This window comes from Mustela erminea, chromosome 20, assembly GCF_009829155.1.
Source record: "Mustela erminea isolate mMusErm1 chromosome 20, mMusErm1.Pri, whole genome shotgun sequence".
NCBI lineage: Eukaryota > Metazoa > Chordata > Mammalia > Carnivora > Mustelidae > Mustela > Mustela erminea.
Window position 1 is genome coordinate 22,872,607 of NC_045633.1, and position 27,226 is coordinate 22,899,832.

The 27,226-nt window shown below is 60.3% G+C and overlaps 2 protein-coding genes and 1 non-coding gene across 3 annotated transcripts in view; 1 reads left to right on the forward strand and 2 right to left on the reverse strand.

The window, feature by feature from the left end:
* The window catches only part of IFT140 (intraflagellar transport 140), a 69,168-nt gene that overhangs the window by 36,897 nt on the left and 5,045 nt on the right, over positions 1-27,226 (forward strand). The window contains 11 exon segments of the mRNA XM_032326724.1: positions 19,194-19,371; positions 19,806-19,996; positions 20,318-20,413; positions 20,713-20,845; positions 20,920-21,063; positions 21,760-21,888; positions 21,998-22,180; positions 24,904-25,110; positions 25,334-25,546; positions 25,637-25,803; positions 26,434-26,575. Of these exon segments, the coding sequence (XP_032182615.1) occupies positions 19,194-19,371; positions 19,806-19,996; positions 20,318-20,413; positions 20,713-20,845; positions 20,920-21,063; positions 21,760-21,888; positions 21,998-22,180; positions 24,904-25,110; positions 25,334-25,546; positions 25,637-25,803; positions 26,434-26,575 (1,783 nt within the window).
* Positions 635-15,490, reverse strand: TMEM204 (transmembrane protein 204). The gene is made up of 3 exons (XM_032326726.1): positions 14,581-15,490; positions 10,298-10,453; positions 635-1,368 (listed from the first exon to the last, which is right to left on the reverse strand). The coding sequence occupies exons 1-3, from the start codon at positions 14,858-14,860 to the stop codon at positions 1,124-1,126; spliced, it is 681 nt and encodes a 226-aa protein (XP_032182617.1). The 5' UTR covers positions 14,861-15,490; the 3' UTR covers positions 635-1,123.
* On the reverse strand, positions 16,927-17,052 carry LOC116581567. Its single transcript, XR_004282110.1, has one exon. It is a non-coding gene; the product is annotated as a small nucleolar RNA SNORA72 (small nucleolar RNA).

The following is a 27,226-nucleotide window of genomic DNA, read 5'->3' on the forward strand; positions in this document are numbered from 1 at the left end:
AGCCAGCTGGCCTGGGGCGGACCCAGCTCTGCGTGCTACCCACGGCCCCGTGTCCGTGTTGTAGGAATCGCTGCCACCAGGTGGCGCCGGGTCAAGCAGTGCAGTGTCCAGATGGCCCTTGCAGGTGTGGTCAGCCAGTCTGGGGCACTCGGGGGTGGCTCCAGGTCTGAACCCCTCCCATGCAGCCCTTTGATGTTTTCTGTTCCGCCTGGGGTGTTAGCGCGGATTCACCTTGCCCAGATGTAGGACCGGGGTTGTTTGGAATCGGTGTGTATTGTCAAGGCCATCGGTAGCCCACCCGGCATCTGGCTGAAGCTAGGATGAAGATTTTTGTAGGGAAAAACCTAAAGCAATCTCTGTGAATTGTCTTTTAAACAAATAGACCTTTTTTCCCTCTTACTCTGCCAATTGTTGGTCTGCCGTCTCGCAGCCACAGTGCTTGATCTGTGACATGGGCTCAGAGACTCGGTTGAACGGAGGTGTGGGTAAGGGCCCACAGCTGTGTTCCCGCCAGGTCCTGAAAACGTTTCAAGCCTTCTCTTGCCACCAACCCACAAAAATGAGAGAAAAATCGACCAACTTCTTTGCACCCACGTGGCAGCACAGCGGATAAAACACAAGTTTTACACAGTGGTGGGAAGTTTGCATTTTATTTTAACTTAAAAAAAATAATCAGGAGCAAAACAGGCATGTGGAACACAGTCCTGTCAGAAAGCCCATAACCGTCTGGTTGTAAATTGAGGCACTCGAGGAAGACCACAGACCATTCCAGAAAATCTTCCCGGTTATCCTGCTTTACCACAGTAACTACGACCGAGGACCTGCTCCTCAGCAGACACAGAATAAATTAATCCTAGGCCAAGGTGCCGAGTGAGCTGGCCGCCACCGTCTGTGCACGTTGGCCGCGGTCTCCTCCTGGGAGCGTGCGCAGAAGTGAAGCCGAGTCGTGGGTGCGTCAGAAGGAGGGGGGCGCAGGCGGTGTATGACCGCACAATATACGTATATATGACGTAGTAAACGTAGCCGGGTATCGCACATGTATATATAGCAAACCCTGCGCATCACCCGCACAGACAGCCCTTGGGCTCCCACACCGTCTAATCACAGCAACAGAGTCCCGGGCTCAGCACGGCGACTCCACGTACTCGTTGTCCAGCCCACGGCGGAACCGCGCGGTCAGGGAGCGGCTGATGACAATCACCCGGGGCCCGATGCAGTCCTCTCTCCTGTGAAGAATGTTCCAGATGAGCATGGCAGCTGCCAGGGTGGCCAGAAGGCAGGCGCCGATGTTCAGATAGCAAGACCAGGACAGGTTGGTGTATGGGCCGATTCTGTAGAATGTCACCAGCCCAATGACCAGGACAAAACCTGCAACCAAGAGAGAAGTGTTGAGACAGCCTTACTCAGAGCCAGAAGAAGACTGGAAATGGGCTGTGGAGCCCCACAGGAACGCAGCGCCCTGCTCTCCCCCGCCGCCCCCTTCCTCCCCGCTGTGTCCGCCTCGGGGTGAGAGCCCGAGTCATGAGTGGCCCTTTAGTGTTGAGCTGCTCTGTCGGCCTCTGTGCACTTCTGTGACCTTTGGGAGGCTGCAGAGGGACAATGCGTGTCTACTTAATGCTTGGGGGGCTCCCCAAGAAAGCAGCCTGGTCCCCACGCACGCGTCCTTTGGTCTCCAGGGCTGGGCCACGTCCCAGCCACCCTGCCCGTGGAGGTAACACTGCTGCCGCCTGGCCCTCGCCCCCCGATGGAGCCAGCCTCTCCTCTGCCGAGCGCCTCGCTGGCTCACAGAAGTGCCTCGCCAGCTCACAGAAGCGCTTCATTCATTCAAGTGAAGGGAGACACAGAAGCTGTCTAAGTCATCTCCAGGAAACTTAGTCCTGTGTTAGCGGTTTTCTTGTTCTCTGTGTTCGCTTCTAGAGGAGCTAGAGGTTTTCTTCAAACTCCGGAACTCGGAATGCCCCACACCCGTGTGATCCGCGGTGGGGTCAGGGACTGCGGACAGGCCTGCAGACACGGCCCATTCTGCTCTTGCCTCCCCTCACCTCCACACGCTGCACCTCGTCCTGCGGGTGCCCGCGCACCCCCACACCCCTCCTCCTGCTCACTTCCCCCCACAGCCTTCTCTCCTGAGTGTGGACAGAGCCCCGTGCGGACCTGACGCTGTCGGTGTCCCTTCCTCTCACAGCTTGTCAGTTCTCGCAGTAGGAGAACCAGCGTTCCCTGCCCGGGACCTGTCGGCCGGGATAATCGGGCACTGATGTCTGCCAGAGCTCAGGGCTGAGTCCGGGCTGGGAGCCCCAACAGGGATAGAGGAGAGGCCGCCCTGTGCTGCTGCCTGGGAGGCTGGTCCACTCCAGCCGCCGGGAGGGGCCGGATGAGGCAGATGAGGCAGGAAGGCGGCACATTGCTGAGTGGGGGCCGCGTCTGGCTGGGGTGAGGGGCCCAGGCAGTGGCAGGGGCCCAGGCAGCCCCCAAGCTCATCTTTTCCAGCAGCACCCTACCTTCCATGGTGGTGAGCTGGGGGGAGCTGTTTCCTGGAACCCAAAGTGCCTGACAAGGACAGTCTCTCACAGTGGTCCGGATGGAACCCTCTTGCCCCTCCTGGACTCGTCTCTGTCCCCTTCCCTGGGCTCTGGCCAGGCCAGCCTCCCACAGCAGTCCCTCCCCCTGCCTGGTGCTGTGACATCCGTCCGTCTGTTCATGCCGGTCCCTCTGTTCCCCACAGCCTCCCCTGCTTTCCTCAGGAAACCAGATCATGCACGACCCCTATGGCCCCAGAGCTAAGCCGCGGTAGTGCCAGCTCCTGGTTCTGGAAACTTGTAAATTAGTGCAGGGCGAGAGGCAGGGACAGGCCTGAGCTCTCCTGAGCACAGGCAGTTCGGTCTCATTGCCACTGTACCTTCCAGAAAGTACGGAGGAAACATTTGTCCCCCTCAGTCACATGCCAGAGGACCGTGGTGGTGACTGATCTCTGTGCTGGTTCTCTGCAGCACTTTGTGGAGCTCTTTATATGCAGAATGCTTCTAGATACTTCCTTTCTGTTAAAAATAATGCATTCTCTTTGCTGTGCACACTGACAGAAAGAAACTTCTGGCATCTCTCTCTCACAGTGAGGAGTGTGTCCCTTACTCACAGTTCTGTGGCACCAAGGTTTGCCTTCCTGCAGAAAGGACTGGGAGTGCATTTTGTGCCATGAAAATGACAGTGCTTATTGTGTCCCCTCATGTTTCTGCGTCTTTGGACATTTTTTGCCAGGCAAGGGAGCTTGTTTGGCCTGTTTCAACAGGACTCAGCATGACGGGGTGGGCGGGGATGACAGGAGAGGCAGCTAGTGTGTGGCCAGTGCCTGAGGTCACAGCGAGGTGGTGCCGGCTGGGGGACAGGTGTTCTCAGTGAGGCTGGTGGGAGCCTTCAGGCAGGGAGCCAGGCCGAGCATAGAGGGTGGTGCCAGCAGGGTGGCGGTGGAGGCCAGCGTGGCGGGAGGGAACTCCCCACGACGGCTGCCGTGGTCCAAGTCTGTGTTCGCCCTTTGCCAAGCACCCTGTGGGGTTGCTCTGGTTGCAGAAACATTTGAAACTCCGACGGGCGGCCTGAGCTCCGGTGTTGCAGCACCACTGGCTGCGTGGGAGGTGTGGGGGCAGAGTATGGAGGCAAGCCCACGGAGACCCCGTGTGTGGAACTGAATGCACTGTGGGCTCCGGGGAAACTTTACGGTGACCAAGCCCATCGGGGGACAGGGCTTGTTCGCCATGATTTCGTCACTTGGGGTTGGAGCCACCGCAGGATGCCGGTTCCCACACCGTCCTGTAGTTTGCACGTGCGTGTGCTCCGCAGCATGGCCCGCGCTCCACAGGAGGGCCTGTCGTGTGCACTCGACGGAGGCATGCTTCCCTTGTCCTAGGGGAGCTGGCTTTCTTCTTCCAGGGGTGCAGATGAAGTTTATCCCCACAGCGTGGGGCTCCAGGTAACTGAGTCACCCCGGTCCTGTGTGGTGAGCGCAGGGTAGTAGGGACAGCCCCGCGTAGACCCTGCCAGACAGTGGTGTTGGCTGGGCCGTTGACACCAAGAGGCCCCCGTGTATGGACACTCAACTCCAGGCAGTGAAAGTAGTAACTCATGGGACCAGCAACAAAAGTGATGCGCAGAGCAGCCACCGGCCTCCGGAACCCCACACTGCACCGCCGTGCCGTCCCGTCCCTGAGTGGCAAGGGTCTCTCGGGCCCATGCGGGGGCTGGACCACAGGGCAAGATGTGGGACTCTGTCCTGTCTATACTGGTCAGTGCCACAGGGTTTCTTAACTGCCTTGTTGCTTGTTTTCTTGAGGTCGGTGTCAGGTATGCATCTGTCTTTGAACACAGGGCGGGTTAGTACTTTGTCGCTGTCTTCGTCTGTTTATCCCATTCTCCCTCGTGTTTGGCTCTTTTGCCTGCAATGCACACAAACCCAGAGCGTGGAGCTACTTCTGTGTGGAGAGTCAGATTTGTATATTAAAGATGAAAGAAAGGGCGCTCCGGGGCGGGTCGGTGGGCTAGAGAACGTGAACTCACAGAGGCACGAACAAGCTGAACCTCACTCCCCATGCCCTGCGAGGTGATGGATCAGTATCAACACGGAGCCGGACAGACAGAGTTGGAGGGAGTCTGTCCATCCAGAGCACTGTGAAGTCCCAGCAGGAGCAGCTCCGGCGGGTCTGCAGCCCCGCGGACAGTGCGTCTCAAGTCTCCAGCCTCACAGGCTGCCCCTCACTTGGCTCTTGGAGACAGGCAGAGTGGGAATGGAAGTCTAGTTCTGTATCCTCACGTGAAAAAAGACTTGAAGAATCCACATGTATGTGACTTACTCTGTGTAAAGACCCATGTTGGCTTTTACTTGGTTTCAGTTCAACTTAGAACACATATAGTAAGGAAAAGGGCTTGGTTCCCCAGCGTTAAAAAAAAAACGAATGTAGAAGGAGGCTCTCCTGACCAGGAGGATACCAGGAAGCTGCTAGAACAGTGGCCCAGGCTCAGAACTTCCAGAAGAGCCTGAGCTGCGGTGGATGTGATGTTGGTCTGGCGCAGGGACGGGTGGACCCCACCCGGGCCACTGCGGGTGGCACGAACTGCACAGACACACGGCACGCGGAGATCTCCCGTGTGTGCCACATGTCAGCAGTGAAAAGCCGCAGGGACATGGACAGGCACGTGGCCTCGCCGGCCACCTCCAGCCTCCGCCTTGATGCTGGGTAACTGCCATCACGTAGACATTCTTCTGAAATCCTGCTTGCTGTTTACTTCATGAAATTCTTCTGCTGGGGGAGAAGTGAGGGCTCTGGGAGTAGACCCAGTCTAGGCTTGCCTTAAACCTCAGGCCCCCCATCTCTGGCAGGCCCTGCTGTGCAGACCCCCTCAGAATTGTCCCAGAGACTTTTCGCCCAAGACTTCCCAGTGATGTTCGTGTTTGTCCAGAAACAAACGCAAGCGGAGAGTTTGTGCAAACAGCCCGAATTCTACATGTGGGGTCCCATCCTCATGAATTTGTTTCCAAAGCAAACAGCCCCTTCCTGTGAGCAGGCCATGCGGGCGCTGTGAATCACGGCCTAGCCCGCAGCGCATCCCTTCACTCTCGCTTCCTTCCTGCCTGCTTCCAAAGGCTCAGTGCCTGTCAAAGGGCCTTCCTGCTGAAGTAACGGTCAAGCACGTGCAGATGGTAGAAGGAGAGACCATGGGGCTGAACCCCGAACCTTCCCACAGCAGACCTGCCTTGCATGGCACCTGCGACGGCTTCCAGAGAGACCGTCCACAGAGCGGACTCGCACGTGGCCCGCCTCCGGGCATGGCCGTGGTTGGGGTGTCCCAGCGTCTGTGAGCAGTGACATGATGGGATCCACATGTTCCTCCCCAGAGGCAGGGATTCTGGGCAAGGAAGAGCTAAACGTACAGCGGATCTGGTCGTGTTTCCATGGAACTGAGCTTCTGCATGGCGCCTGACGTTCTGCCACTCCGAGCAGCCTGGAGGACATGGACGTAAGGGGAAAACGTGGGGCGCGGCCTGGGTGCGGGCCAGCGCCGGGGAAGCAGGTGCCAGAGACAGAAAGGCATGTTGTCCATACCGAGCCGGGCACTGCCTTACTGTGAAAAACAGGAAGTTGTATATTCCTCTGAGAAGGTCCCGGAGCCTATGGGAACAGCAGAACCCCACTGGCTCAGGAGATGCCAAGACAGCTGCCGCTTCCCAGTCCGCTGGCCCATGAGGCCCGATAGCACGAGTGTTCTCAGGGGCACAGACTACTTAGGGCATCTGTAGAGTTTGCCAGCGTAAGAAGAAATGTTAAGATTTCCAGAAGCCAGAGACGTGGAGCCTGGAGGCTTCCGCAGTGATTCTGCTCCCTCGGTCATCCCATGAGTTGGGAAGGCTTTGTGTCAGGAGGAGGGCCGGGCCAGGTGCAGGCTAGTGGGGGTGGGCAAGTCCACCAGCCGCAGGACGTGCGTGCGGGGCAGCACCCTGAGGTGCAAGTGACTGTGACCGTGGGCTGAGGGCCCGAGCTGCACCTGTGTGTTCGCTCGCTTGGGAGCAGGACGTGAGCTCAGGCCCACCAGGCAGCGTCCCCACAGGAGGTAAGGACTCACTGGAGACGGTTCCCAAGGAGAGCCCGGTGCCATCTCGGAGGCAGTCAGAGCACAGCACAGAGCAGAGGGCTCTGCAAGTCTGCGTTTGAACTAAACGTTTGTACTTGAATTAAACCTGTTAGCAGTGGCGATCAGGCTTTCAGAAGAAACAGAAGTCTGAGCACGCTGCAGTGTCGCTCACGTGACTGAAGGGAGCCCAGACCAGAGTTCTGCAGATGCGGAGCTGGGCCAGCGGAGGAGCCCAGAAGAGCTGTCAGATTGTCCCATCTAAAAATCTTTGCCTGGGACCTAGCTTGGCCAATCAGTCCTGTACAGCCGGCAGCCAGGGCCCAGGACTTTGAGCACCCAAAGAGCCACAGGATGGCCACCTTAGGAAATTTGGGCCCCACCGGCCAGGGCGGTCCTCAGGCCTGCTGGTGGGGCTCTGGCACGAACTCCAGGTGCGGCAGGGCGTGCCCGGCTCTGAACGCAGGGCAGTGTGGCATCCCCAGCAGGCCCACAGCAGGAAGTCAGGACGGTCCCAGCGGCAGGCTGGCGTCAGCTGCACAGCTGCCCAGGAGCGTAGGGGCAAGGTGGGCCATCTGGGGCCTCAGAACTTGACATGGCACCTAGACACCCCAGGGGCAGTGAAGGAGCCTCACACCAAGGGTCCCGCCAGGCGCACTGCCTGCCGAATCCGCTCTCGGTGGCCTGCGGTGCTCCAGGCGTCACTCGGTGTGTAATGCAGCATCCGCGGTAATCACGCCAGGATGACCGTGTGCCTTTGTTCATGCAGCAGGGAGAGCAGACTCGCACAAGCAGCCGTCGGCCAGAGCAGGAGAAGAAAGGCCAGAGGACGGGTCTGCAGAGTCAGCCTCTAGGAGCCCGAACGGGTGCGAGGCTGCAGGAGGGGGTTGTGTGCGCGCGCGTGGGGATTAGCCCGTCGGCCAGCGCCCGGGCAGGTCCTCATCACAGATCCTCCGGGCTCCTCTGCCCACCCCCACGGTCCTGATGTCATCACAGGGAAAATCGGGGTTGCACTGGGATGATCAGTTCATGGAGGTAGAATAAGGGACAGAAAATGGTTTTTTCAACTTTGAGGTAAATTAAAATTACACTTGGAAGATTGTGCAAGGAAGCTGGAAACTAGTGCGTGTGACTGCGTGGACAAGGGCGGAATACAGCAGGTGGAATAGCTGGCAGTGACTGGTCTGAGAACTACAGCTTCAGGGCCCCACATGTCCCTATGACAGGGTCCCTCAGAGGAGCAGGTGTGAGGAGCAGGGCCGGGTGCCCGGACGGGAAGGGCGGCGGGCGGGCGGGCAGGGAGTCCAGCTTGTCCGGCCTCCCCATGAATTCGTCAGCACCTTCTCACCCTGCTGCCCACCCTCCAGCCCCCGCGCTGGGGACTGAAGGTTCGCTTGCATAACAGGTACCAGCAGGCATTTCCCCTCCTGGGACAGGATATCCCGGCGCCCTTCAGTCTCTCCCTGACTGTTTAAAGCAGACCGGAGCACAGGAAAAAACCTAACTCTAAAATTAGCAGCATGGTGGAAGAAAGACACGCGGCTGCATTCTGTACTGTTTGTCAATGAAACAAGTCTAAACACGGCCAAGTGCATTTCCTTTTTGGGCAAAACAGACCTGTGGGAGTGATGGTGGGACGCCTCGGGGAGAAGCCTGCAGAGCCTGTGCTCCTGGCTTTTTCCAGCAGCCTTTGCAGGTCTGATGGTCTGTGAGTGGAGCCAGCACCAATGTGGGGACAAACAGGAGAGAGCACCCCTGTCCCACGACCAGGACAGGCCCCAGGGTGCCTGGGGATGCTACCAGACAGCTCACATTTCCTTCACTGGGCTCCCCAGTCTCCACTTGTTCAACACATGTGTGATTTGAAAGCAACACTGTCTTGTTCTGGAATGAGGACTCGCCGCAAGTAAGATGTCCATTTGAAGCCAAAGCCACGCTCTCTCTCCCAATAACTCTAAGTAAGTAATGCCATGGCCCGTTTGTTCTTCTTCAAGGAGTTATTTTCAGGATCAAGAGCTGTTCTGTTCATTTCTTCAGTGCCTGGATATCTGTTCCTAATCTTCCACTTCCTTCTGGAAGGGATGGAGTTTCAGATAAGCCCATGCGATAGAAGTGGGCAACCTCAGTGAGGCCGAGGACCCCATTTCTGCCTTATGGCCGTAAGGTCAGCAGAGGGCAGAGGAGTGATTTTTCTGAACAGTCACTGTCCTCTGGGACGTCCGTGTTTTTACTCAGCTCCATGGACAAGGGAAGGAGGCCGAGGGGGTCAGAGATCCCATCTCACCCATCTCTTTGCTTCTCAAGACCAGCCTGACGGGGACAGACAGAGGTACCAGCCCCAGTTCCCATGGATCGCAGGTGACAGGGCTAAGGCACATGGCCAACTGCCTCAGCCCCAGAGCTACTCTTCCCTGGAAACCGCCTGGTCAGCCCTTGCCATTCCTGGGCCCTGCAGGTGACCCAGCTGTGGGGAAGTGACTGGTCCAGGACCACCCGCCTTCTATTAAAAGGCACAGGAAGGCCTGTTTCCAATTCCTGATTCCCACCCAGGTCACTTTCCAGCATGTGAATTCCTGCCAGTCTGTCAGCCTCATTCTCCAGAAAGATAAGGGCCGGGGGCCATTATTCCCGGAGTGATTCACTTCGGACTTCCTGCCGTGTCTTTACTGGGGCTCCTGGAACTGTACCTTCGGTGCTGGGGCGTGCCGCCGCTCTCCACCGGCTCATCACGTCCCCACACCCTGGCGCACGTCATACTTCCGCAGGCCCTCCGCTCAGATGTTCCCCAGTGGGCAGCAGAAAACCTGAACATCTCCAGGTGTCCACGCTCATTAAACCTGACCCAGGGAGAAGGAGGCGAGGTGGGGTGGGGGGAAGCCAGCAGAGAAGTCCCTCTGCTCCGTGGGGTCACGTGGAGAGCTTCTGTGGCTTCCGTGGCCACTTGTGCACAACTTCCCGAAACAGTACTGTCTGTCGTTTACCCCGCTGCTGCCACCATTCTCAGCCTTTCAGGACCTTGGGTGTGCCCGTGTCCTTTCTCTGTTCACCCTGCAGCAGTCTCACTCCTGTTGGGGGCAGGGGCTGTTGGGTGTGGGAGCCACGACAGGGCGTGTGCTCAGGTGCGAAAGTGTTCTTGGCACTTTGTGCTGCTCAGGAGGGAGAGCCCGCCACTGGCCCGGCCGGGTCCCCGGAAGCTGCGCAGGTCACGGAGTGTGTAGATGGGCCCGGCCAGAGCCTCGTGCTCTGCTGACCTCCCCGATCACGTGGCGTTAGTGGGGGAGGCGACAGAGGAGGCGGCCTGCAGCAGGCTGCCGCATCATCACAGGAGGGGCTTTAGCCCAGGCAACCAGCCACGCTGGCTGCAGACGGGCACAGAACGGAGCAGATGCCGCACACCTCAGAGAGCCAGCCCGGGAGCCTCGAGTGCCCGCCCTCTCCAGAGCCCCTTCTCACAGCAGGGGAGTGCGGGAGCGTGGGGGCAGCCGGAAACACACAGCGGTGCTCGGTGCTCGCTGCAACCTCAGTGCCCTCCCCTGTGTTTCTGTCTCACTTCTGCCCACAGTGAGAGGTGGGAGGGGGACCCACGGGGGTCGCGGGGATGTGAGAGGACCGCAGCGGGCCCGCCAGCCCCACACAGCTGAGAGTGCGGTCGCCCTGCCTGCCCGGGGCCTGGGGTACTCACTCGCCAGCTGGAACGCGGCAGCCATGGCCTCCTCCCAGCACTGTGACTCAGACGACATCAGGGGCAGGCCCGTCAGCCCCAAGGCGAAGGTGAGCTGTCCCGCGGCGAGCGCGGCTGTGGCCACCAGGTTGCAGGCGCGCATCATGTCGAACTGCACTGTGAGAAGGACAGGTAACAAGACAGTTGGTTGGCTCGGACTGGCTCCCGCCTCTGTCTGCTCCCAGGGCCTCACCGACCCGCCATCCCTGGCCCCTCGCGCTCTAGCTCCCATGCGCTGTCACAAAAGGTCCACGGAGGGACACAGCTTCCACACGTGTAGGCAGGATAACGCCCCCTGGGAAGTCAGGCCCCTCCCCCATGATGCCCCTGCCCTGAGAGCAGAGAGGACCGTGGCTGTCTCTCTCGGCCCTGCCCCACCAGGCCCCAGCCTGCCACTGTGTCTGTGACTGTGGCCCACAGGTGGGCAGGTGGACTTTGTATTTAGCGCCTGAGAGCCCGGAGCGAGCCGAGACATCAGGCCTCTGCCCGCCCCAGGTCCGGCTGCCCCTGCCCATCACGTGTCGAGCGGCTTCCTCCTCCCCGTTGTCTGTTGGAGGCTGAGGGCTCCTGCCCCCTGCAGATTCCAGGCCTTTCCTTGAGGCCAGCACAGACACGGGCAGGGCCATAGCAGCAGAGGCCTGGCCGCTGGGAAGTCAGGGTGGCCCTGAGGGCAGAGGGGCTGCTGGAGGATGACAGCCCCCACCCGTCGAGCTTCCTCATCGTGCTGAATCGCTGAATCAGCAGCTGCTGCTGCCGTGGTTGGCGGTGTAGATGAGCCACGTGGACGGTGAGCGCGGCCAGTTCTACCCTCTGACTTTTCTCCCCAACGCCACTCTCTTGCCCGGGCTGGGGGCACACGCTCTGCTCATCAGGGCAACTGCACAGTGTCTCTACCATTGCTAGAATCCCTCACACTCCTCTGAGTCAGTAAGCACCTGGGGTGCCAACGGCGGGGCCTGGCGAGTGCGGGCTGCTGGTGCCAGGGCGGCAGTGGGGCCTGGTGGAGAGGCACCAGCACCGACATTTCCTCACCTCCCCAGGCCAGAGGTCACTGCTCAGGCTGAGAGCCAGGCTTCAGGCCAATTTGCCTGAACCTTCCTGGCTGCCCACACGGTGTCCACGGCAGAACCCACGGCACAGCCAGCCTGACCAGTGGCCGCATATGCGTGCCAAACGCCAGACTGGTCCTGCCGTCAGGACAGATCGGGCTCCAGGCCGGCCCTTCCTGTGTGCTGAAGACTGGCCGACTTGCCTCCCCGCGGAGGCCCTGCTTTTCACGTGCTCTTCTGGGGTCTTCACACCCTGTGTTCTTCGCAGTTAGTTTTACCAACACGTGACCACGCAGAGGTTCTACCCTCAGAGGTGCTCAGATCTGGGAGGTGGTGTGACCTCAGAGATGACGGGAAGTAAACACAGTGGGCACTCGGATTCAGAGCCAGCCCAGGGAACTGTGGGCTTCCCCGGCACAGCGTCGCGTGCCGGGCAAGGAGTCTGTGGTGCACACTTGCACGGAGAGGAGCGGCCGGCCCTCCGGCGCTCTCCACCCAGCTCTCTGTCCTTCCTGGGGCGCCGAGCGCACAGCTTAACAGCACACCCTGGCCACCCACGGCCCCCCGGGGCCTCCTCACCCCATCAGCCTCTGGCCTTGTGGATGTGGAAGTGTGGGAAGGGGAGGGATACAGCAGTGACGGCCTGCAGACCCGCCACCTGCCTGAAAAGTTTGCCTTGCTGGCCACACTCTGTCCGCCAGCCACCTGGAGGGGACCTTCAAGTGGGGAGGGGCGCGCCGGGCGCTGGTGTTTGACGGGCTGTCGTCACCGTGTGCGTAGCCTGGGTAGTGGCACCCCGCAAGGACGTGGCAGGAGGGTCTGTGGCCGGTCCGAGCGTGACGCACACCATCGCACCCCAGCCCCAGCGCCCTCTGTCTGCCTCGGTGGTAAGACTCCTCACCCGCTGGGGTCAGAGAGCGGTGACCCCCCTGGGCAGGGTGCCCCAGGTTTAACCGCATGCCTACTCACCCCTTCCTCGCTTTAGAAAAGGAGGTTAGGGTCCTGACAATGTCTGGAATCTGGAACGACAAAGAAACGCCCGGAGAACAAGTCCGACCAGGATTCATCCCTGCCAAGTCCCCACCGCTTCGTCCAGTGAGGAAAGCCCCCCGAGCAGGGGTAACCATCACGACCGCTGCACACAGCCCAGCGAGGTAGAGGGAAGGAAGAGCCCCCGGTTCTGGAGGACAGGGCCCCACGTGCCGTATCACTCCAGAACCCTGCACACAGTTCCCTGATGGAGTCCAGGACATCAGGTGGGGCCACCTCACCACATGTGCCCCATGAACACGGGTGTCTTGGACTCTGGATTCTGCAGGGTGTTGCCAGGACCCTGGGAGCAGAGCAGACGAGCATGACGCCCATCCCTGAGCTGCCGCCACGGCTCCCCCACCCGCCGCAACGTCTAGAGTCTCTAGGACGGCCTGACTCTCGCACCTGAGACGGGGAGCTGGGGATGGATCAAGTCAGGCCTGCAGCCACCAACACCAGACTCTCCCGGGATGACTGCGGAGTCTGCGGCGCGGCAGGGCGCTCGGTGCTGAGCCGGCGCGCATCTGAGCGTGGCGCCAGCCGCCCCTTTCTCCCCCATCCCTGGACCCAGCGCAGTGGCGGTGCACAGGGGCTGGGGTATTCCCTGGGGGCCTGAGCCTGGGAACTCGGAAACCAGGTGCTGGGAGGCTGCTCGCAGATGAGCCTCCGGCCGCCCTGCAGCCTGAGCACACGGACCCGGTGAGGAGTGCGTCAGGGACTCAGCAAGAACCTTCCGTGGTGTCTCCCTGGCTTGGGGCACACATTGGTGCTCAGAGGTTAAGGCTCAGCCGCCACAGATGCGTTACCAGCAGCGAGGTTGTTGTAGAAGTTCCACAAAGAGCTTATCAAGTCAGGGAGGGACAAGAGGCAGCTGGCCAGGTGGGCAGGGGGTCTGGAGGCAGAGCACATCCCCACCCCGTGTACCCTCCTGGCCTCGGCAAGGCCGCAGAAGGTATGGATGCCCAGGGAGGGCACCTGCTCGACCCTGCAGCCCAGGCTGGGAGTGCTCTGTGGGCCGGGCGGCACAGAGCCCACACTAGAGCCGCAGGGTCACTGGCTTGCATGACTCCTCAGGACAGCCCCAGGACCCAGCGAGTCCCCTGGGACACAAGGTCAACTGCACTGAATTCCGAGAGTCTGTGGAAAAGTTTGAAAGTCCTGTGCGTCAGGGAGGTGGGAGGGGCTGACAGAACCCCAGGCTGTGTGGCAAGGGGCTCTGAGTGGGCAGACTGGGGTTGTCCTCCCCCCCGCCCAGGGACCTCGGCTGAGCACGTGTCTCTTGCAGCCTCCATCTCTTTGTGGACTTGGATGCCACCCCCGCCGCACTTCCTCAGGTACCCCGCCGCACTTCCTCCAAGCACGTGGCAGGTGGGGACATTCGTACCCCGAGCACAGAGCTCCTCACCTGTGCTCCTTGAGGACTTGTCGGACGCAGAGCAGTTAGCAAAGGCCCAGCCAAGGCCTCGTGCTCTCAAGAGGGCGAGCTCTGCCTCCTGCCCGTCTGTGAGCGAGACCCTCGTCAACAGCTTCGAAGAGTCAGCTCGGGAGACCTCTGCCTGTCAGCGGCTGTGACCTCATAGATGACACATTAGGTGACCAATGTCTCATTGCGAGCCTTCCCACCCACACACTCGGACCTGACCCCACGGTCAAAGTCCACTCCCCACCTTCCAGAGCAGTAAACAGACCCCACTGCCAGCGACCGGCCAGGGTCAGGACAAGACAGCAAGGGACTCTCTCAAGAGCCATGGCCGGGAGCCCCTTCTCTGCCCTTGTGGCTGGTCTCCCAGAAGTCCTGCCTCAATGACCCCGACAGCTGTGGAATGAAGTCAGAACTCAGCCACATGTTTTTAAGCTCCTTGTTTATTTTACTCCCTAACAAGGTGTATTTTCCACCAAGAAAAGTGGGTCCTTCTTGATCTGGTTAGTGTGTCTGCCCTTTCCCCGTGCGTGGAGGCAGAGAAAATCCCCACCTCCGCACAGGAAGAATTCTGTTCTCGAGGAGCCGGGGCAGGTGTGGGCCCCACTGGGAGGGTGGGTTCAGAGCTCGGGGCTCGCCCGGGTTGCCCGTCACCAAATGCATGCCCCATGCCCACCTCGAGCCATCAGAGCTCGCGGGTCCTGACCGCCCTATAAAGGAGGCACAAAGATAAGCAGACTTACGTTTGACGGTGCCTCGAGCCTCCTGGAAGCCTGCCGCCTCAGAGCCCCAGCCCACAGCTTCACAGTCCCGTGAGTCCGTCTGCCCCGGCCGCAGCCCGGCACTCGGTCCTCCCCGGGCCCTGTCCGCCAGCCAGCAGGACTTCCACAGCCCCACGCTCCGCTTGCGTCCGTCCTCCAGCGTCTGGTACACCCAGTTGGGGGTGAAGGCCGCCACGTTGTTGAGGACAAGGGAGACCAGAGCCACCAGCACTGCCGTGGCCACCAGTTTCTGGACAGTCATTGCTGACTGCCGGTGCTGTCCGCCGGTTGTGGAGAAAGTCCCAGCCCTGCTCAGCTGCTGTGGCCAGGGAGAGCTGAGACCAGCTAGGGGCTGCTAGAGGACATCAGCACTCATTCTTCGAAGCATGAGGAAGGCCCGTGTGACAGGTGCAGTGAGCTCACCTCGGGCCCTCCTTACCCTCCCTCCTGCACCTGGAGCAGGGCCAGGCCTGAGCTGCAGCCGGCCTCTTGGCCCATCCTTGGGGGGAAGCCGGGGCACCCACGAGAGTCCAGAGTCGTGCGCGCGCCGTCTTCCTGGGAGGCAAGGCCTCTTCTTCCCACACGAAACCGGAGAGGTGGGCGGCAACGTGGAGGTCTGTCCCGCCTCACTCCTGAGAACCAGCTCCACACAGCGGAGCCAGCAGCCAGGCTCGGAGCAGGGCCGGGGCTAGCTGTGCCGGGAGCCGTTCCGCCTCTTGCCGCGTGCGACCCTGCCCCGTGCCTCCGCCGTGAAACAGCTAGTCCTGGAAGGCAGCGCGCCTGCGGCGGGGAAGTGCGTGTGCGTGTGTGTCTGAGTGTGTGTGCGCGCGTGCGGCCCCCCACCGCCCCCCCACCGCCACTCTGCAGAGAGGAAATGGTTGTTTTTGAGGCTGTTTTTTGTTAGCTGGATGGAGGGCGTAGCCAACTGCAACAAATAGCGGCCAGGCCACGGCAGCCAGACACTAACAGGATGTGTTTCCTGATAGGAAAGCAGGGCGGCCTTCTCAGCTCCTGCTCCGGGACCCTCCTCCCCTGCCCTCCCCACCTTCCTTTCCTAAAGGGAAGGCCCGGGTGCCTGCCCAGAGCAGACTCATGGTCCCACCTATCTGTCTCACACCCCACCAGCCCTGCACTCAGGTACTCCACAGCAGCCATGGAGGCAAGTGGTCCCCACGGGGCACACTCCTCCCCTGGGCCCGGGGCCTGGGTGGGCAGGGCGTGGGTGGCCGGTCACCCACAGCCATCTCGTGGTTCCCCCGGGCATGTAGGTGCCCCGGGGCCTGCGCTTGTCACAGGGGTTCACGGACAGTGGACAACATGGCCCCGCACAGTATAGAGGCCCTCACTTGCCACCCAGATGGGCGGATCGGGGCCCATACCCACAGAACTGGCAGGCCAGAGCGTGGTCCTGGAGGGAGGTACGGGGGACGGGTCCTGGACCCGCAGTGCAGGTCCCCCAGCAAGGTCTGAGGGTGGAGGGACTGGGGTTTGTGGCCTGGGCTGTGATTGTGCTGACCGTGTGTCCCGACGAGGGAGCTCAGTCCCTTTTGCACATGCGGACACGCAGGTCAGGGACGGTGCTGACCGTCTGAGATGCCACGCCCAGCTGGGTCCTGAAGCAGCTGCACACCTGCTTCTAGCATGCGCGCCCCGGACGCTGTCCGGTCAGCCTCGGGCTCTAAGCTGCCCGCCCACCATCTGGCGCCCTCGTCACAGGCGAGGAGGCTGGGGTGCAGGGAGGCCACACACCTGCCCAGGTGACAGAGGTGGCAAGATGAGCCCGGCGAAGTGGGACTGGTCTGGTCCCCTCGGCTTGCCTGCCCCCCACTCACCTCCTGCTTCTGGAGCTTTGGGGAGCTCCAGCGCCTCTGACACAGCAGCCCCTATGTGCCTTGGAAGCCTCAGCCCGTTACTTTGTAGGTTTTTTCATTTTGGGGGGGGGGTTCTTAGTTTTACAGCTCATTTAATGGCAACTGCTAATCGTTAAATGGGCAGGGGTTACCTTCAAAAATCACTAACATTCGCTGAGCTGTCATCTCTCAAGGATGGTCAGAGGCCTGGAGTCGCACACATAAGGTCCATCAGAAGGGCACCTGGGTGGCTCCGTGGGTTGAGCGTCCAGCACTTGGTTTCTACTCAGGTTGTGGTTGTGGGGTCGTCGTGGGGTCGAGCCCCACATCACGTTCCGTGTGCAATGCAGAGTCCGCTTGAATTCTTACCACACCGCCGCCTCTGCCCCTCCCCCTGCTCGGGCATGTGCACATGCTGTTTCTCTCTCAAATTAATAAAATCTTTAAAAAAAGAGATGCATCAAATACATCAGACTTGTTCTATCACCAGCCTTGATCAGACTAGGGAAAGAACCAGGTCTGGGGACACATGCGTGGTCTTAACATAGCCAATTTTTAGTCTGTCCTGATTATTACAAAATCAGAACAGCAAAAATATTCCCTGGCCCCCATTACTTGGGATCACATGTCTATAGGGGGCTCTGCACCTGCTGCAGGCAAGGCACGGCCCCCCGCACCACCAAGCCTATGTCCCTGCAAGACAGGGGTCTTTGGGGAGTCGTTTGTCCTTCCACTCCATGAGGGTTTGGCCCACTTCAGCATTTCTCCCAGCAGACTTTGTAGCAAATGCATCAACTGAGTTCTTTCCACTGTCTTCTCTCCTTGGCCTGTGTCCTGTCCCCCCATCTCCGCTCCAACCTTCTGGGGGTTTCAGGGGGCCCCCATGGCCCTCTGCCATGGCCCCCTTCTCCCAAGAGGACTAGGACCACTCAAGAGTCCCTAGGGACACAGTGTAGTGCGTCGCCTCCACAAGGAGGCTCTTCCAACACTTCTGCTTGGAGGGATCATTCCCCCACCTTATTTATTTAAGTCATTTATCCCTGGGTGGTCTTTGATGGCTGCTGGATCCACTATCAGCTCCCCTACCAGCTGGTTTCTGGAGGCCCTGCCCAGTCCACGATCCCCAGATTCTAGCTGGGAGCCACAGGCCTAGGTACAGAATATTAGTTAAGAGTTACCCTGGGGTGGCACCTGAGTGGCTCAGCGGGTTAAGCCTCTCCCTTCCTCTCAGGTCATGATCCCAGGGTCCTGGGATCAAGCCCCATATAGGGCTCTCTGCTCAGCAGGGAGCCTGCTTCCCTTTCCCTCTCTCTGCCTGCCTCTCTGCAGATCTCCGTCTGTCAAATAAATAAAATCTTTAAAAAAAAAAAAAGGGGGGGCCTCACCCTGACACCCAGACATCTCAAGGACTGGTCCTTCCTGTGTCCCCCTGAGTTGCCCGTGCTGGGCATGGGGGTTGGCCGGGGGTGGGGGGGTGGCGCCTGCCCTGTTCGTGCACATGATGGCTGGGCGGGCAGGAGCTTAGTCTCGGAGCGGAGAAGCTTGGGCTGTGTGGTGGGCCGGGAGGCCCTGAACCCCGCAAGCCTGAGTAGCAGGCCTGAGAAGGGAGGCCTTTATGGCTGGTTCCAGCAGCTTTCAAGACAGGGCTTTCCAGAAAAGGAGGCCGTCTTCAGGCAGGGCCCCTGGGCAGCCATGTGCTCTGGCGTCTGCGCCTCTTGTGCTGATGAGGAGCAGATGGGAGGACGGTGGGCGGGGCGGCAGGAAGTGCCGGAGCTGTGGGGGCCTGGCAGCTGTTCCAAACCCAGAGCTCCTTGTCCTGCATCCTGGTCCTGGTCCTGCGTCCTAGTCCTGTGTTGAGGCTGGTGTCGGAGCTCACAGGCCACCGCTCGGCCCAGCGGGAGGGGCCGCCCCCGCCCCCGCCCCCCCCCCCCCCGCCACTCTTCCAGGGCTCACTTCCCACCCCCAAGCTCGGCGGAGGCCACTGGTGGCCCAGCTCAGAGCCCAGTGTGGGAGCAGCCCGGCCTCCAGCCACCCGTCCCACTCATGCGCACAGCAGGCCCGGCAGCACTAGCCCAGGGAGGCACAAGGGAACCGGGTCAAGGAAGGGCTCTGGGACAGCTGCGTGTTCCTCGGCTTACTCAGCGTTTCCCCTTTAACGGCAGAGATCAGCCACCTGTTTTCTGGACGCAGCAAAGGGTGGGGGAGAGAGTCCCCGATACCCCGGGGGCGTGGAGTATCTTGGAAAAGGCTCCCACGTGGGACGCATTTGGAGAAGGGAAGGGCTTGTGTCTGGCCAGCGTAGCCCTTGCTGCATGGAGCCTCGTGGGGGCCCGGGAGCACAAGGACGGAGTCCAGGGGACATGCAGGATCGTCTTCAGGACCCCCACCTCCGTTCAGCCCGGGCCCACCAACAAACCCCACACTGGGCCTCACGCACTGGTTCTCAGGGGCCTCATGGCCAGGGCTTCGCAGCATCTTCTCCCTGTGTTTCCCTGCAGAGGGCAGCTCAGCCGCCTCCACGGCTCGAAGGTGCAGGGAGGTGTGGCACCAAGCAGGCGGCCGTCGTGGTAGGGAGGAATGCGGGTGTGTGGAAGGCCCGTCTGAGAGGGTCTGACTTTAGCCTGGGGAGAGATCGGAGCCACGTTGCTATGCTGGTGAAGCCTGTCGGGTCTGCGTCTTGGGGCGGTGGCAGGGGCAGGGGTGCAAGGGCTGCGAGCTCACAGGACTGCCGCATCCCTGGCACAGTGAGGCGGTCTGGGAGAACATGGCGCGCATGTGCGTGAAGACCCAGCGGCTGGACGTCGCCAAGGTGTGCCTGGGGAACATGGGCCACGCGCGTGGAGCACGGGCACTGCGGGAGGCTGAGCGGGAGCCGGAGCCGGAGGCCAGGGTGGCCATGCTGGCCATCCAGCTGGGTATGCTGGTGAGTCGGGCGCTGCCCTAGTGCAGGCAGAGGGGGAGGTGGGCGGGGGGCAGGCACTGGCCTCACAGGGCAGGCCAGCGTATGTGGGTCTGGGCCATGCGGTAGCAAGGAACAGAAACCCCCTGGAAGGAGTTGGAGCCAGAAAGCAGAGTGAGGCCTCTCCCCTCTCCAATGTCCTCCCCTGCCCATACATGCGCTCACGGCATCGCGAGAACCTAGGGGACCAGGCGGGTAGGGGACGGGCAGACACCCGAGTCGGCTCCTTGTTCACAGGATGCTGTGGCAAGTGGGGTCTCCTCCCCAGCGTGCAGGGCAGCCCCCAGCCTTCCCGGCCGATGCCGTAGGACGGAGTGCTGCAATGGCATATGGTGTTGCTGCCTGCGGGGGCCGCTGTCTGGGAGCCCGAGGGCTGACATACGCTGTCCTATCTCCAGGAGGATGCGGAGCAGTTGTATAGGAAGTGCGGGCGCTACGACCTCGTGAACAAGCTGTACCAGGCCTCTGACCAATGGCAGAAGGCCGTGGAGGTCGCAGAGCTCCATGACCGTATCCACCTGCGGGCCACCTACTACAACTACGCCAGGCACCTGGAGGCCAGCACTGACCGCGGTCTGGCCCTCAGCTAGTGAGCGCGGGGGGGCCCGTCTAGACTCAGTCGGGGAGGGCCCGCTTACTCCGGCTTTCTCCTCCGCCCCAGTGAGAGTGTAGTAGGAGCCCGTGGAGGAAGCTTCTCCATGAGGCACTGCCTCGGGGAAGGTGGTGGCCTCTGGGTGTGCAGGGGGAGCTTGAGCTCACTTTCACCAGGAGAACCTCAGATACAGCCCACACTGAGTTCCGGGTCTCCAGGCCCGGGGTCACTGGCTGTACCACGGCAGCGCCATGACCCGCTGGGCGCCGACATAGGGTGAGACCATGGGGAGAAGCCGCTGTTTCTCTTCTCTCACAGCTACGAGAAGTCAGACACCCACCGCTTTGAGGTGCCCAGGATGCTATCGGAGGACCTGCAATCACTGGAGATGTACATCAGTAAGATGAAGGACAAGTGAGTGTTGCTGTTGGTGGCCGGCAGGCGGACCATGGGTTTGCCATGGAGCCAGGAGCCTCCCTCTATTGCTTCCTGTGGGAAAGTGGGGGTACCGATCCCTCCCTGGGAGCTGCTCCCCAGCCTACCAGGGTGGGGCCTCTCCAGACCCCGGGCCCTCAGTCCTGGCCGAGCCACCCAGCTGGCACACTCCCTCCTGGCTGCTGGCCACGTGAATGCACGGCGAGCATGGCACTGGGGACCTGGGGATCCTTTCCAGGGGCCGCAGGCCCTGAGCGGGGCTGGTGGGCTCGTCGCAGGACCCTGTGGCGGTGGTGGGCCCAGTACCTGGAGAGCCAGGCCGAGATGGACGCGGCGTTGCGCTACTACGAGCTGGCGGAGGACTACTTCTCCCTGGTCCGCATCCACTGCTTCCAGGGCAACATTCAGAAGGTAAGGGTGTCCCGGGGCCTGCGGGGCATGGGGAGGCGCAGACAGAGCCCCAGGGCTCCCTCCTCTCTCTCCAGGCTGCTGAGATCGCCAACGAGAGCGGCAACTGGGCAGCGTCCTACCACCTGGCCCGCCAGTACGAGAGCCAGGAGGAGGTGAGGCAGGCAGTGCACTTCTACTCGCGGGCGCAGGCCTTCAACAATGCCATCCGCCTCTGCAAGGTAGGTGCCGGCGGGCACACAGCCCCGGACAGTCCATGCCACGCAGGTGGGCTGGGGGCCCCTAGAGAGCTGCTTGGTGGGTGCCACGTCCCCCCCGGGGCCCGTTCGCATAGCGTTCCTGCTGGAGTGACTGCTGCTGCTCCCTGGTCTCAGCCCCCAGGGGCTTTGTGAAGTGCCACCGAGAAGCCCTTCGGCTTCCATGGCTCTCCTGCAAGCACGTAGGCGGGCTCATAGCTCGTGGCCTGTAAGCAACAGGAAGGACCTTCTGCATGTGTGGACGGGTCCCAGCCTGGGGCTCAGAGACCTGTGTTCTGTTAATAGAAAAAAGAGGCCCCCAAATTCTGGTGCACAGACTGCATGTGACCATCTGACACTGGTTAGAAACCATAATCAGGGGAGCACCTGGGTGCCTCCGCCGTTAAGTGTCTGCCTTCGGGTCAGGGTCCTGGAATCGAATCCCATGTCGGGCTCCCTGCTCAGTGGGGAGTCGGCTTCTCTTTCCCTTTGCCTGCCACTTCTCCTGCCTGTGCTCTGTCTCTCTCACTCTCTCTCAAATAAATGAAATGTTCAGAAAGTAAGAAAGAAAGTAGCCGACGTCACGTGGGCCAGCAGCGTGCCCGAGTGGGGGTGCTGGGCTCCCCCGTGGCAGCCTTAGCAAGCCCCACAGGAAGCCCTGGCATCCACTGTCCCCCACAGGAGAATGGCCTGGATGACCAGCTCATGAACCTGGCACTACTGAGCTCACCCGAGGACATGACCGAGGCAGCGCTCTACTATGAGGAAAAGGGCGAGCACATGGACAGGGCGGTCATGCTGTACCACAAGGTGAGCGAGGGCAGGCACGCCAGGGCCTGCCTCGGTATATGCCGGGGCCACTCAGGCCTTCTCGGGGCCTGGGGCTTGGGCGGCTGCTCAGAGCGCCTCCCATCCACAGGCCGGCCACTTCTCTAAGGCCCTGGAGCTGGCCTTCGCCACCCAGCAGTTCGTGGCCCTGCAGCTCATAGCAGAGGACCTGGACGAGCGCTCAGACCCCGCCCTGCTGGCCCGCTGTTCTGACTTCTTCATCGAGCACAGCCAGTACGAGAAGGCGGTCGAGCTGCTGCTGGCCGCAAAGAAGGTACGATTGGGAGTCCCCGCTTGGCACCCACTCGGGAACCGAGGCCCGGGGGCCGCCTTTTCCAGACTGGGTGGGCATGGCTTCACCATCTCTCTCGGTTACGATTTCCCAAGAGGCCCGTGGCTCCCACCTGCCCCGGGGGGAAGGAGCGCTAGCAACAGGCTCGCCTCGCACAGCCACTCCTCTTGTAACCCCCACAGCCAGGGAGGTGAATGCGTGGTAAAATACACGTACCATATAAGTCACCATCGTCGCTGTTTTTTAAGGGTACGACTCATTGTTACCAAGTGCGTTCGCACTGTGGTGAGAACCGTCTCCGTGCCCCTGTTTTCATCTTGCAAAGCTGAAACACTGCCTCACCAAACGCCAGCCCCCCGGCTGCTCCCCAGCCCCTGCCCCCTCTTCTGTGTGTGTGCATGGGACCACGCCAAGGACCATTGTACCTAGAATCACACAGGATTCGTCCTGAGTCCGGCTTCCCTGAGTGTCACGTCATCAGGCTTCATCCATGTGGTAGCAGGTGTCAGAATGTCCTTTGTTTTTGTTCTGCTTTGTTTTGAGAAGAGAACATGCGTAGGCAAATGGGAGCAGCAGAGGAAAAGGGAGACCGACCTGAGCAGACTCCCTGCTGAGTGCAGAGCCTGATGCGGGGCTCGATCTCACGACCCTGAGATCATGACCTGAGCCGAAATGGAGAGTCAGACACCTGACCGAGGGAGCCACCCAAGTGCCCCCAGAATGTCCTTCCTTTCTAAGGCTGCGCCACGCTGCCCTCGTATGCATGCTGCCCAGGGTCTGCCCTTCCACGGACTCTGTGTGGCCTCTACCTCTTGACTCTTGTGCATAGTGCTACTGTGGACACACGTGGACACGTATCTCTTAAGAACTCTGCTTTCAGTTCCTTTGGGTGTTTACCCAGAACTCAAACTGCCAGGTCATCTGGTAACCGTTCTCGCTGTGTGAGGGATGTCCAGACGGCCTTCCACACGGTGCCCCCGCTAGCTGCACACGGCGTCCCAATGTCCCGCGGCCTCACCAGCACTGTAGAAAGTTCTCTTGGATAGCCACAGAATGGTGACGTAGAAGATGGTTACTCATGCAAAATTAGCCCGTCGAATTGAAAGATCTCTCTTGCAGAAGCCAGAACCGTGCTTACAATTTGAGTGTTTCCCGGGAGAGCCACCCAAGACTTGCTGAGCACGTGTTCTAGAAAAATCCAGCACATGCACATGTCCACCCTCCCCAAGGCAGCCCCATACCTAATCTAACCCCAGGAGAAACACCACTCTGGCTTTCTCTAGCCAGATAAGTGGATTCTGTAGTTTCACCGTGAAAACCAGATAAGCCAGAACAGCCAGGAGAGCTCTGGAGAAAGATTAACAGAGGTGATTAAGCCCCCAGACCGTAAAATATGTGATGGGGAGGATAATGGGGGTCAGAGCATGACCAGGCTTACGGGTCAGCAGAAAATACCAGAAAATCCAGACATAGCACCACTTGCGCAGGCACATCTCATACGCGCAAAGGAGCATTTCCCAGCAGCAGGCGGAACGCAAGCCTCCGGTGAAGGGGTCGAGGCCCCCCCACTGCTACTGGGAAAGCACCAAGGTAAGTCTAGTCCCAGCCCGTTCCAAGTGGCCTGAGTTGTGTGTCAGCCACACAGCCCCGCTCCCCTGGAAATCGTGATGTCTTGTACAATCTCGAGAGAAGAAAGGCATCTTCTAAGTAGGATTCAAAACCCAAATGCCGATGGGAAGGACTGATCCATTCAGCCAAATGTAAATCTGAAAATCACACATGGAAAAAAACACCATAAAAAAGTAAGGATAAATAATGGGGGAAATAACATGTCATACCTCTATCCCAAAGTGTAATATTCGTAATAGATACGGAGTTCCTATGAACCAGTAAGAAATTTGGCAGCCACTCCAAAGAAAGGGACAAAGACTATGGACAGTTTATTCTAAGAAGGAACTGTGGGCAGACCCAGCAGATCAGACACTCGGCCTGCTCCACAGACACGCACAGATGAAAACTCATGAAGATCCCACTTGTCCTGGGTTAGACCAGTGAAGGTGGGAGGTCAGCAGGCCACAGGGAGTCGAGGGAGCTGACACTCAGGCTGGGTGTGAACACAGTGTCCCTCTCCAGGAGAGCTCACGGGCCTCTCGACCCAGCGCTTTCCGTCCTTGGGATCCGTCCTCAGCAGGACTGTACACATGTGGGTGGCACCCACTCGCCGCTGTCCCCGCATAAAGAACCCCCTTCCCTGCCACAGGGGGCGGGCACCAAGGGCTCCAGTGTTGTCGCTGTGTGGGGTCCCACGCAGCTCCTGACTGACAGAGAGGACACCGCCTCCAAGACATCCACTGTTTGTGCAAGACCGGTTCTTAAGTGAAGGCTGTCAAATTTCCCTTCGATTTTCAAGATTAATCAAAGCCCTTAGCTTAAAAATTTTAAAACTCTGTAGAAGGAAATTAATTTCTGGTTTCTTTTCCTCCCACGACCAACACAGCATTCTTCCGAGCTCCACGTTCCCCTCGTCCCATTTCAGAGCATGAACAGCGTGAGAGAGTCAGTCAGTGCACGAGTGTTGGCCCGTGCCCAGCGAGCGCGTCCTGTCCCTGCCCTGAGGCGCGCGACCTGGCAGGCAGGGGCTGCCCCTGGACTGAGGACCTGGTCTCCCCCACACCCCCCTCTCACCACCCCTTCCTGGCTTGCAGTACCATGAAGCCCTGCAGCTTTGCCTGGAGCAGAACATGACCATCACCGAGGACATGGCGGAGAAGATGACCGTGTCCAAGGATTCCAAGGACCTGTCGGAGGAGTCTCGGCGCCAGCTGCTGGAGCAGATCGCCAACTGCTGCATGCGCCAGGGCAGCTACCACCTGGCCACCAAGAAGTACACGCAGGCGGGGAACAAGCTGAAGGTGAGCGCGCCCCGCCAGGGAGGGGCGGGGCGGGGTGGGGGGGCGACCTGCAGCCGGGGTTCACTCTCCAGGGCTGCACTTTCCCAGGCGGCGGCTTCCCGGGGCCCTGTGCAGACAGGGAGCCCGAGCTCCCTCTTGTGGCGACATCCCGCCTGAGCAAGGGGGCAGAGGGGCCTCACAGCGTTGCCAGGCCCCGTTCTTCCTCCGCCCTCCCTCCGGCTAGGCCATGAGAGCGCTGCTGAAGTCTGGGGACACGGAGAAGATCATGTTCTTCGCGGGCGTCTCGAGGCAGAAGGAAATCTACATCATGGCCGCCAACTACCTGCAGGCCCTTGACTGGCGGAAGGAGCCAGAGATCATGAGGAACATCATCAGCTTCTACACCAAGGGCCGGGCCCTCGACCTGCTGGCCGGCTTCTACGACGCCTGTGCCCAGGTACAGACCCTCCTGCCAGGGCCAGGACCCCCCGGGAGGGTGCTGGGGCCCTGGGGGGCTCATCTGCACTGACGGCGCTCGTCCACGCAGGTGGAGATTGACGAGTACCAGAACTACGACAAAGCCCACGGGGCGCTGACGGAGGCCTACAAGTGCCTGTCCAAGGCCAAGGCCAAGAGCCCCCTGGATCAGGAGACCAAGCTGGCTCAGCTGCAAAGCAAGATGACGCTGGTGAAGCGGTTCATCCAGGCCCGCAGGTGTGTGTGCCATGGCGCGGGGAAGCAGGGACACATGGCCCCCAGGCTCCTCTCCCCATCACGGACCAGGCCCGGCTTCGCGGGCAGGGAGCAAGAGCAGACGAGACCCGTGGGCCCTAAGTAGGACACGTGGACGATGTGTTGCCGCCTCCATGCTGAGCTCCTCCTGGGGAATTCACCAAACCTGGAGCTTGACACCCTCCCCAAGCCCCCCGTGACTGCAGTCCCATCCCAGGACCAAGGCCCACTGGGTCCCTCCCCCGGGACCCTCCCCGGCTCGAACGCGGCTCTGTGGCAGACCCGCGTGTGCCCTGTGGAGCGCGTCCCTGCGCTGGCCTTTGCTCATGCTCACCCCCTGCCCCGTGTCCCCCCTGCATCACGGTGCCCCCTCCAGACTGGTAACCAGCAGGGACTGGGGTGACAGGCTGAGTCTAGCGCGGTGCTGGGACTGCGAGCGACTAGGAAGTTTTTATCAAGTGAATCAGTGAGTTGGTGAAGTCATTAGAGAATTTGTTTAATTCACGGGAGCTGACCTCACGAAAGTTCCATCCCGCGAATGCCAGGAGCTCCGCAGCCCCTGACCGGTGGCGGGGTTCTGGGCTCAGGCTCCACTGGCTCCGCTCTCGGCAGGACGTACGCCGAGGACCCCAAGGAGGCGGTTCGGCAGTGCGAGCTGCTGCTGGAGGAGCCCGAGCTGGACAGCACCGTCCGCGTTGGGGACGTCTGCGGCTTCCTGGTGCAGCACTTCCTGCAGACCGAGGACTTCCAGACGGTGAGGCCCTCGCGGGGCTCAGGGAGAGCTGGAGTGGCCCTGCTGCTGGCGGCCCCCACTCTCAGCCCGGGGGGGCCAGGAGCTCACGGTGAAGAGGTGCTTCTCAGTATTTGTCCTTTTAGCCTTTGTTTTTCTTTTGAAATAATTTCAAACTGAGACATTCACAAGAATAATGGAAGCTACAGGTACTTTTACCAGATTCCGCAGTTCTCGGCATTGTGCCACATTTGTTTATTCGTTCTATTTGCATGTCTTCTTCCTGTTTGATGTTTTACACATGAAATGGGTATTTTTCTGAGCGATGTGTGAATGGCACAGCACGCGTCCTGCCCTTCTCCCTTAGTTTGCGGACACTAGATTGGACACCTCAGGGTGGGACGGTGAGGTCGCACAGCTAGCTCGTTTCTCATTTTCAGAAACTGCCTTTCCTTTAGTTTCTCTTTTGTGTTCTCTCTTTCGTGGTTGGTGTCAAGGATCTTCGGGCCACATGCTCTGGCCACCTCCTGTGTTCTCTGAAAGAGTTCATGTAACACTGGGGAGCTTCCTCCTTCAGTGTTTGATCGAGTGTGTGACCGAGCCGAGCCGGGTCTGGAGCTTTCTTGTGCAAGGATTTTGGTGATTCCTTTCAGTAGAGCGGTTCCCAAAACATTT

Excerpts from the sequence above, each read along its gene's own strand:
- TMEM204 (XM_032326726.1), bottom strand. The coding sequence starts at position 14,860 with ATGACTGTCCAGAAACTGGTGGCCACGGCAGTGCTGGTGGCTCTGGTC. Across the intron at positions 10,454-14,580 it reads GGCTCGAGGCACCGTCAAAC|TGCAGTTCGACATGATGCGC; the intron begins GTAAGTCTGCTT and ends TCCTTCTCACAG. Across the intron at positions 1,369-10,297 it reads TGCCGCGTTCCAGCTGGCGA|GTTTTGTCCTGGTCATTGGG; the intron begins GTGAGTACCCCA and ends TCTTGGTTGCAG.